Raw genomic sequence first — 11689 nt, 5'->3', positions numbered from 1 at the left:
CCCCACAAGCACACAAACACAGAGAGAAGAAGAAGAAGAAGAAAAGAATATGTTTGCGTGCGTTTGTGTTTGTGTGTGCGCGTTAGAGAGAATTATGTGTTGCTTGTGTGCGTTAGAGAGAGAATAATGTTTGTTAGAGAGAGAGAGAGACTGGTGTCGGTCTGTGATGGATGGGTATAATGATCACAGAACAGAGCGGCAATCTGAGAGAAAGAGAAGGGCAGGGAGGGTAGGTTGGAGAGATCACACGTGTCAACCAGTGACGACAGCGACGCCCGCTTCAAATGTGAGAGAGAGAGAGAGAGAGAGAGAAAGAGTAAGATTTGGTTTTTTTATTTTTATTTTTTTTGTTTCTTGTTTTGTTTTGTTTGTTTGAGGATAACTAGTCTGGATTTGGGTCCCACCACTGACGTATATCTACTTTGGAAAATACATGTAAACTTGAGCTCATCAGGATAAACAGAGACCAATTGATTACCAACACCAGCACCAACGGCACTCATGATGGTCGGTCGGTCGGTCAGGTCAGTTCAGTTCAGTTCACAAAAATTATCAAAGAATCAGTGAATCAAACCCTGTATGAGACTCGCCCATTCATTCACACAGAATCCTTACACTCAACCCCACAAACACACACAAACACAGAGAGAAGAAGAAGAAGAAGAAAAGAATATGTTTGCGTGCGTTTGTGTTTGTGTGTGCGCGTTAGAGAGAATTATGTGTTGCTTGTGTGCGTTAGAGAGAGAATAATGTTTGTTAGAGAGAGAGAGAGACTGGTGTCGGTCTGTGATGGATGGGTATAATGATCACAGAACAGAGCGGCAATCTGAGAGAAAGAGAAGGGCAGGGAGGGTAGGTTGGAGAGATCACACGTGTCAACCAGTGACGACAGCGACGCCCGCTTCAAATGTGAGAGAGAGAGAGAGAGAGAGAGAGAGAGAAAGAGTAAGATTTGGTTTTTTTATTTTTATTTTTTTTGTTTCTTGTTTTGTTTTGTTTGTTTGAGGATAACTAGTCTGGATTTGGGTCCCACCACTGACGTATATCTACTTGCCTTTTCATATCTACTACGTGTCTACGTATCCTCTCCCTCTCTCTCTCTCTCTCTCTCTCTCTCTTTCTGTTTTTTTTAATTGGATTTCATTTACGTGTACGTATACATAGTAAAGAAAAATTTTTACGGAAAAATAAAAAAGTGATGGATATAGTATATCTCTAATACAGTTTGACATTTTATGTTATTTTAAATATACAATGGCACTATCGCATATTTTTAATACGATGATCACTCCACAAGTATAAGTGCTTATAGGGTATGAGAGCAAAGGTCGGAGTTCAAGTCTCTAAGAGAAAGATTCACACACATATACACTTAAATTAAGCATTCCAATTAAAAAAATACTAGAGGTAAACCAAACTCAAAAATGAGACTGTTTTGACAATTTTTTCAATTTTTCATAAATTTTTTTCTAAAATAGATGGTTAATATATAGGGCATACGTTAACTGGATTCTTTTTTTAATTTGTGGATAAAAAATTTATTTAGGTTAAAATGTCTCTGTGACTTGAAGCTTTGAGTAATCCATCACTTAAATATATGAATAATAAAATGGGTAGTCAGCCATTTTCATTTTAATTATTCGAAAACTTGTCCCCGTTGCTTTAAGCATGAGTCCTTTTTTCATCCAAAAAAAAAAGCATGAGTCCTTCTTTAGTGCAATATCTACCACTTCGGTGGAAAATTCTTTTTCTTTTCTTTTTTTTTCAGTATTTTTGGGTGTGAAGTCTTGGTCAAAACCAAAAATATTTTCAATTGATCAAGAAAGCACAGTTGCGAATCTTGTGATCTTTGTAAAATAGTTTTACGCCAAATAAAATTGTAAACCATTTTTCAAAACATCTTTGTCTCCCACTTTCCCTTTGCTTTTTCTTCAAAGTTGAGCCCTCCTCCCCCTTTTAGGAAAGGGAGCCCCTCCCCTAACCAATCCCATTGGAGATTTGCCTCCATCACCGTCGAAGATGCATCTTTCGACACTGATATTGATATATCGTCCGCTCACGATTTACTCTACCCAATTCAAAAGTGACATTATTCAAAAAGAAAAAGAAAAAAAAAAAAAAAAAATAGGCATATAAAATTTTATAAGATATATTTACAATTTGTTAAAGTAAGTTGTGATTGGATTTTTTTATAAAAATTATGAAAAATTTATGCCTATAAATTTATTGGGGGAAGAAAAAATAGAAGCCATAGAGCTGGAAAAACCAAATGAGTACTTTTAAATTTTTATTTGTGTTATCCTCATAAATTGTATATAAACCCATAAGATTCAACGGCTTAAAATTAAATTTTCCATTTTTCCTTCTAACTTTGGGGTAATCCTTACGTGGGATGCATGATTACACATGTTTAAAAATTAATAAAGTTTAAAAAAAATTTAGACATGTTATTTAAAAAATAAAAATAAAAAATTTAATGGTTAAAATCCCCAAATGCACCATAAATATCACTACTCACCCAAATTAGGTAGGTTTGAAACTATCTTGCAGGTTGCATCTTAGTTTTCAGTAGAGTTACAAATTAGGTAGGCCATTTTGTAGTGATACTCTGAGTTAAGTAATGTGTTTGAGCTTGATGAGAGAGTATAATTAAAAGTGTATGTGTTTAGCAATTTGTTTGTTTCTAAAAAAAAAAAAAAAAGGTTTTCACTAGAGCTAGAAAGGGAGTAAATTGGATTGATTTTTAGTATCTGCTGGGACAAGCTGAAAATTTCAGCTTATTTGCAATTTTAGCTTATTTTTGTTACTATTCATAAGTTTTACTATACTTTTTGTACTATTTATGGGTCCCGCTGTATTATTTAGCTAACTTTTACATTTATCTAAAATCCTTTCAACAAAAAATTTTTAGTTTCAACTAAATAAACTATTCCCAAACAGACACTGAATTTTGTTATAATATTGAAATGGTAATTTTCCTTTTTCTTATTTATTAAGAAACTTGTCAATACCTAATACATCATAATTTCTTGTTGTCATTGAGATTGGAAGTTGGAATTTCAGATTTAAATTACAAAAGGTAACTGACAAATATTATTTTATATATTTTTTTGGAATATTACAATGCTTCAAGTGATAACCCAATTATCAAACTGGTTGTACCAAAGATCAACATTTTATTCGAGATGATGCTTCATATATTGCTCCCATAATTGTTGCTGTACTACTTTTATGAAGGCATGTTTTAAGAATTTGAACTAATTTTTATGGAAAATAGAGCTATAATTTTCTTTACAAACAGCTGATATTATGAGTTATTGGTAAGTATAAAAGTGATGTCAGTAGTAATCGATTTAGATAAGAGCAAGTAAAAATTTTCAACATTAACCATTTGTTAAAAAAAATGAGGCCAATAAGTTCCAAAATTTTTGGTGCCTAATTTTAAGGGAAATTTTTTATTTTTTACTATTGATTTCAATCAAATATGTTACAGATATCCACTTTTAAGTTTCTTGCATGCTATCTTACATGCGAATAAAATCCAAAGATAATTAATCCGGTTAATTGGAAGATGAATTTAATCTAGCTGAAATCATTGCAAAATTCTTCAATGATACTTTAAATTTCGAAATTTGTTGTAACATTTCGCTCAATGTATTTGTTTTAAATAAGAAAATTTTGTAAACTCTCTTTAATCTCTTTACTGAGTGATTTTCAATGGAGTTGATTAAGATCGCTTTTTGTTAAAAAAATAACGGTTTTGCAATTCTCTTTTTCCACAAATTATAAAATTGAAACACTACATATTTAATTGAATCATTAATATTATTTGAAGGGAATCCCCTATAGGAATTAACCAATTAGGAAGTGCATTTAGTGAGCGTTTTGGCAAAATAAAATTGAAAAATAAATCTTTTGGCAAGAATTCCGATTTTATTGGTAAGACTTAAGAGCATGTAGAGTTCTGTTTAGGCTTTTGATTGGTAGGGCTTTCCTTGCCAATAAATTTTGATAAATTCTGATTTCATTTTGATAAATTTAACTTTCTGATAATGAATTGGTTGATAACCTTTACATGTGAATGCGGTTATTGTTTGGTGACAACGCTATTAGGAAGATGTCATTTTTTGTTACACACTTTTTTGAAATCGTATTTTCACAATTTGAACTCATGATTTTAACTAACGCCATAAAAACAGTGCATAATTATCACCGCTCTTTTTTTTTTTTTTGAGGATCAATTATCACCGCTCTTTAAAAGAATATATTGTTTGAAACACAACTAACTAGTCAGGGCGGTCCCTATTCAATAACAAGCTGTTTTATTGTAACCTGCCAATAAAACCGGCTGAAAATGGTATATGCTTTGTCATAAAATTTTCATCCCAGTTAATACCAAGTTGTTCCACCACAAACCATGTGCTTGCTGTAAAACCAAAAACATCTTCTTCTTTTTCTTTTTTCTTTTTTTATATAATCAAAAGGTATAAATTGATGTGGGTTCTAATTAGTTCAATTGGTAAGATTGAATCTACTACCATTAAGATAGTACGTTTCAAAATCTTAACATGAAAAGAAAGTTTGCTAAAGATGAGGAAATAAAAAACAGGTAACTTATACGCAAAAACAATTCTTGCTATGATGAAAGCATGTATCATATTGTGACATATTTGCAAAAGCATGAATCATTTATTTATTCAGTTCATTGTGATAAGATGGAATACAGGGAACACGTTGCAACTTTAAAAAAAATATATATATAGGACTTTCTTAAATATGAAACAAAGAAGAGCCTAATAAATTTGTTGAGCTGGTTGCTATCTGGCTCAGTCATCAATGGGTTTATCTTATTTGTGATGTTTTCTTTTTATATGCAAGAGCAAGAGATAGTCAAAAGGTATTCATTTTCTATTTTCATTCTAGAATTATTATGATTGTTGTATTCTATAGTTCACCCAATAGGATCTCTAAAATCAATATCTGGAAATAGTATTGGGTTACCAGGCTAATCACGTTAAACTATGCTAATAAGCATTGGAAGATAGGCATAACCACAGTTGTTTTTCTAATAAACTTAGCCAATGCCAAGGCCAGCATATTCTTCTATTTGTGCTTTTCACTTAAGTGACTTCCAACTTCGTATTGGCCATTGGATAATCTTACATACAAAATGGGGACGATTTGATGGGATGACTAAGTGGTTCTTAAGACTTTCATGATATTAATGAAATCTTGGATTCAAAACCTCTTACCAACATCTTAGGCCATCCTCAAGAAATTATTCCATGTAATAACCTGATGTGTATGGGACGGGGAATTACACACACCTAAAAAAATAGTCTAATACTCGAAGAGGTCTAGATACCTTATTTATAATAATAATAATAAAAGCATGACTTGGGATTAAAAACTATATAGTAATATTATAAATACAACAATTGAATTGACATGTTTTTTTTTTTTTTTTGATGACATAGGTGAATAGGTTTTTATTGGTTTTTATTTGAGTCTATCACTAACATCATTTTATCATCTACCATTCATAACTTACTACCTTGATTCACAATTGTAAAATATTTTGTGAAAATTATTCTAACTCTAGACTTAAAAATGAAACAAACAAATAAATGAATAAACCAGCCAAGCAATTTAAGAAGAAGGATAAATGAGATATGAAGAATTTTGTAGTCACTTTGTAAAATAATTCTCATTGAATGCTTGGCTATTGCCTACTGGTGAAGGAAAAAAAAAAGGCTATAATTTTTTTAAAATAATAATTTAATGATTACAGTACGAGGAGAAATTTGAACTCAAATATTTCTATAAGAAGTATCAATTAATTTACAAGACCCTTAGCATAATATTTGAAAGTTTAGCTTTAGTTTAGTCATGGATTACATTCAAAGGAGCTGAAACTTTGTAAATAAATTAAGCATGGTTCATTAATTTTGATAATGAGCTTGGGTTGAATTCAAGTTTGATGGCGTTAGAAAATTGTCAATTCATTAATATACTTGGATTGGATGGTCTAATATGTTCGAACTTCGAAGAAGATCTTCTAGAGTCGCACGCCTATGTACGACCTTAAGACAAAGATGACCACAACATTGGCACAAGAATCACGTAGTTAACACTATTAAGTAATAACCAAACATGATGGTGATGTTAAGATTGTCGAGAAAGCGCCTGGATCCTGACCCAAAAGACGCATGAGCTTCACAAATGACAAAGGTAAACCCCAGTTACCAATGATGCCCATAACGTTCATGCTGCTGAAACATGGCAAGAATTAAAGTGGGGGAATTAGGAGTGTTGTAACTTTATATTAACAACATTCTCTCTGTATCACAAGTATGAGAAAAATACTTAATACTACTCCATTATACAAAGAGGCGAGATTAACTGACTTAAGTATTAGAGAAACTTACACCGCTGTCACATTGGTGCCATCTTAGTTATTTGATCCATTTCAGTTCCATCTTTAATCTTTATTGTTTAAACTGGATTAACAATTTAATAAAATGAATTCTAATCACCAGCTCGATTAAATTTATTAAATAAAATGTCTTATACAGTTTTTTACTTGATTTTTTTTTAGTGCATATTGACAAAGAGTAATGGTAAGGACAAATTTTTTCGTAATTGCTGACAATCTTCTATGATTGAAACATCAATTTCACCTACGTCCACTACTAACACTACTTTAGTATGCACCAATCACAAATGACCATGTCAGTAGTTGTGAAAAAAAGAAAAAACGTTATTGTTCCTAGACTTATTATACACCAATCACAATTCACAACAAAAAACATTGACTCTTAAATATCATAAGCCTAATGTCTAGGACTTTAACACTATATCTGGTAAAATGCAAAAGCAAGAGGGAAGAGAAAGGATTTATTTTTTATTTTGTTAATAATAAAAAGGTTTCTGTGTTTGATAAGTTTGGAAGGAGGAAGAAGAATAAGAGAAAATAACCCATTTATAGTCCCATCCTCAAAAGTATTTTGTTCACTCCCTTTCTTCTCAAACTAAGAAGAAAGACTAAGGGCCTTATAGTTTAGTGACAATGACCGGTCCCTCTTATAAGAAGAACCAACGATTGAATCCCCTCTCCCCCAATTATTATAACAAAAAATAAAAAGAGAGAAAATAAAGGGACAAGGAAGACAATGAATCCCTTTTTTTTTTTCTTTCTACTATCCCTACTCCCCTTCACCAAACAATGGACTCTCTCTCTTTTCCTCCCCTCTCCCTCCAAATCAAAGCTTCATGTGAATAGGCAACTAGCCTGCTAGACCGCATGCCTAATGATTATCAACCCCCCAGAAAAAGGCAAAATTTTGAAAAATAAAAACGTAAAGAAATGGAAAAAGCAAAAGAAAGGTGGCAAGTTATATCATAGAAAAGGAAAAGACAAAAAGAAAGACAAGAATGCAATATTATATATCACAACAGATTGATTACAAGGGTATTTAGTTCCTACAAGTTACAACATCTCAAGTTTGAAGAAATTACTCTGAAAGTGAAAACAAACAAAAAGCAGCTGCACCGGAGTTGTTCTTATTTAAAAGTGGAGAGCCTGGGAAGCTTGTCTCTCAAGTAGTACAACCTTGCCCTCCTGACCTTCCTGTGTTTTACTACTTTAATTTCTTTGATGTTCGGTGAGTAACTGCAATAACAATAAATAAAACACAATTATGCTGCTTCCAGTTCATGCAAGAGAAAAAAAGGATAGCATAAAAAAAAATGATGAATTAAGAGTCGAGTAAAGCTTCACAAGATAGCGCCTATGGGGATGATAATTGGAGCATCAGCTTCATCATCAGGAATCCAAAATGGCTTATAAAGCTGAAATCCAGACTCCAGACATCCCCTGGCATCTATTATGTCCCTAGTGTTAGATTCAACTGCCAGCTTTGGCTAATTGCTACTAATGTGTTAAGACCTTTATTGTCATGACACTAGGAAAGCACTCATCACATCTGCTCTATAACCAAAAAGAACTAATCAAGTTAGAATTAGAGTTCCTTGCTTTAGAGGTATCACATTCCGGTAAGTTATATGTACATCCAAAAGGTGTTGAGCCCACAACTTCATGCTCCACCCATACTTGTGAGAGGGGGGAGTACCAATTGAGGCAGGGTTTATTGGCTTACTACATATCCTTAAACCTTTCTGCACAGTATTATCCATTTTTAAAAAATTTTGCACTATGATGTCCCCATATAGAGTTCCCATGAATTTTTAAAAATTCATGCAAAACTTATAATTTGCACTTGCATTTAATCTGTAGAGAATGTTATAAATCCCAACCCTATCCTAAATTTCCCATCATGTTTTCATAAACACATCCAAATTTTGAAAATATACTATAGTTTTAATTCTTCAATCAAATCCTATAATCATGGATACTCTTGAGTAAGTGAGGGATACACCTTTAGCACTAGAATATGACCTTTCATATATAATAGGCATACTTGCATATAAAAAACATAGGAAGGGACCATGATGGATGTTTTGACTAGCATTTGAATAAAGAATGCTTGTGCGATTATACTATTACACTGTATAAGCAATTAGGTATCGAAATAACAAATAAATATATTTACTTTCAACCAATCCCTGTCTTTTCAACAATTCCTTTTTTTCTCCTTTTAATTTTATTCATATCATATGATTCCCATATCCCATATCCTTACTTATGCTTTCCTAGCCCAACATACTGTCCTACACCATGTAACCGACATTAGTATCCATACCACCCTAATAAAGCTAGGAAATGAGTGTCTATATACTTTCCTACTGATTACACAAACCTGTATAGCTTCCTTAATGTTTCTTTGGAATAAGGGCATCTTAGGATTTCATTTTATGGCTTTCATTTATATAAACTGCCAGCTGCTGTTATCCATATGCTACATAAAATACAATTAATGTTTCCAACGCTACCAGCACTTGTAAAATTTTGGGTGGACATACTAATTTGAAAGCCACCTTAGTTTGAAAATTCAATGACTACTATAAATCATTGTTTTTAATCTATTATGGTGTGTTTGAGTAGTAATTCACTGATTCTTATTTTCTCCTCTTTTCAAGAAGCTATAATCATTCATGACTATTACCATCCTTGAATGAATTTCTCCATGTTCAGTTGCTTTTTTTTTTTTTTTTTAAATTATTAATGTTTAAATAAGTAGCTTTCTCCAGGTTAGGTGGTTCGGATTCAAGTCACAACAAATCGAGATAACACGTATAAATCCAGCTAGTTAATTACACACAGTTATATGACTGAAGACATACGATATATATGATCCTCTAGCCAACTTGAGCAAAAAATTCACACCAAACTTTAAGAGGCAATAAAACAGATGCACTTACAGAGGGAAAACAATCTCAACCCCTACGCCAGCAATAATTCTGCGAATCCGGATAGTTGTGTGAATACCAGCATTTTGTCTTGAAATAACAATCCCTTTGTAGACAGACAACCTACGCTTATTTTCAGGAACTTCCTGGAAGAGAAAGAATTTAACCAAAATCAGAAAAAATAAATAAATAAATAAAAAAGAGTAAAAAATCTTTGGTCAATAAACAGTACAGAAATGTACATTAAAAAATAGAGTATCAGAAAAACATTTACCAATTTAATTTCCAAAATATCTCCGGTTCTAATATCTGGGACTGGCCTCTCCTTCTCTGCTGCCTCAATTGCCCTCTTATTCAATATCTACACAAACAACAGCAGAATTTCTATCACATTATACCACAAAAATCACTACCTTGGTTTGTCTAGCGAAGAAAAAAAAAGTGGGAATAAAAGGGAGACCCAACTCTTTTTTCTTTTTTTTCTTTTTTGCTATGAAGACAATTAAATTAGTAATTTATAAGTTTCTAAGCGATGTCAATCATAATGGTGATAAAATTACATCCCCCATTGTTTAGGTTGATCAGTTGCACTTATTAGTAAACTCCCAAGTGATATTTAAGGGAGTATTTGAGGAACTTTATTTATTTTATATAAGATAGAATTTCATCCTATTTGTCTGCTCCATGATGACTAGTCTTTATCATTTGGACAATACACCAATTGGTTTTACACATGGTTCGAACCACAAATCTATCCTTCAACGACAAGAGGCTTTACCAGTTGAATAACCGGAACCCTTCGTGGAACCCTTTGTGGAAACCTTAGTGGAACTCCATAGTCTACAATCCGTTCACATATCTCAATTGAGTTGAACCTTTCCCGTTATATAGGTAAAAAATCTCGCCAGATCCCCTCATAAAAATTCACTTGTCTAAAATCTTGGGGCCTATTTTGGTTCTATTCTCTGAAGATAATTTTCCATTAGCAGAGCCACCAAAAGAAAAAAAATTCAGTTTTCTTTCAAACAACACATTTTTGAAGAACATTTAGTTGACATTCTCAAGTATTTCTTTTTCTCTTCATGAAAAAGAAACAGAATAAAAACATCATATTCAATGTCTTCCTATAACCAAAAAAAAAAAGTTTGATGCCTTTTTAGTTGGTCATTATCTAAATAAGCAAATAAAATATATTGTAAAATTACAATTACCCATGCTAAAACCCCTAAACTGTAAATTCCCAGTAATCAAAACTCCTAAACCATATACTAACTAATTGCAATGCCCCCACATTTAACATTTCCCCAAATTTCACGACATTTTAAGCTTAATTTCTACATGCTCAATGAATTTTCTTTTCCTGAACTTTCTCAAGAACCAAACAGACAATTAAAAAAAAAAAAAAAGAGCAAAACAAAACAGTTAAGAGTGAATAATTAGTTATTACCCCCATCACATCTCCGAGTTTAACCCGAGGCTTCCTCGGCGGCTTGGGTTCCTCAGACTCAACCTCAGCCTCCGGTTCCTCAGATTCTTCAACAGCTTCATTGTCTTCAACATTATCGTCAGCCACTACCTCTGCTTCGGAGGTGGACTCTGCTCTCACAACGAAAGACGGTTTCGGCAGCGCAGCGACAACGGGGCTGAAATTCCATGGGATTGAGGGGGATGAAACCCTAGAGGTGGAAGTGGGAGCACCGGAAACGAAGGAAGAAGAGGGACGGCGAGAGAGAAACGTAGAAAACCCTAGCTTTCTGGGAGGACATTGTGTAGGAGTGATTATGAGAGCCTGAGGAAGAAGCTTGGTGGCCATGAGAAGAAGAAAAGAGAGAGAGATGAGTTACAGAGTTGAGTTCATGGGAGCATTGGTTGGGTGTCACTGTGGTGTGGACTCTCTTCTTGGGAGAGGAGGACAACTACAGCGCCTTATCCCTTTTTTTTTTTTTTTTTCTTTTTTTTTTTTTCTTTTTTTTCTATATTTTGGTTTTTTTTTTTTTTTTTTATTTTGATCACTACATTTTAATTTTACAACTTTTAATCCCTAAATCAATTAACGCATGTTATTTTTATACTTTTCGTCAGTCAACCAATAGAAATATCTGAGATGGTTGTCAGAGAAATTAAAATATTATAAAAAATACCACATTAGCATCTAATATTTTCTTAAAATAATTTGTTAATTTTAACTAAATAAAAATAGAAAAAACAGAATTAAAAACATTAAAATACATAAATTTAGATCTACTCATTTTGAACAAGAACGCACTAGAGCATAAACCCAAAAAATCATACAAATCCAGAAAATCATACAAACCCCATC

The 11689-nt window shown here is 32.7% G+C and overlaps 1 protein-coding gene across 1 annotated transcript; it reads right to left on the bottom strand.

Annotated features, from left to right (window-relative positions):
* Nucleotides 1-7423: 7423 nt before the first annotated feature.
* LOC112036298 (large ribosomal subunit protein bL19c) lies at nucleotides 7424-11298 on the bottom strand. The gene is made up of 4 exons (XM_024069110.2): nucleotides 10817-11298; nucleotides 9644-9730; nucleotides 9382-9515; nucleotides 7424-7672 (listed from the first exon to the last, which is right to left on the bottom strand). Exons 1-4 carry the CDS (start codon nucleotides 11180-11182, stop codon nucleotides 7564-7566), a joined length of 696 nt encoding a protein of 231 aa, XP_023924878.1. The 5' UTR covers nucleotides 11183-11298; the 3' UTR covers nucleotides 7424-7563.
* Between the last annotated feature and the right edge of the window lie 391 nt (nucleotides 11299-11689).

The sequence above is a fragment of the Quercus suber genome, unplaced genomic scaffold, assembly GCF_002906115.3.
Source record: "Quercus suber isolate HL8 unplaced genomic scaffold, Cork oak 2.0 scaffold_97, whole genome shotgun sequence".
Lineage (NCBI taxonomy): Eukaryota > Viridiplantae > Streptophyta > Magnoliopsida > Fagales > Fagaceae > Quercus > Quercus suber.
The sequence above is the reverse complement of the archived record's forward strand: the minus strand, read 5'-3'. Positions and strand labels throughout refer to the sequence as shown.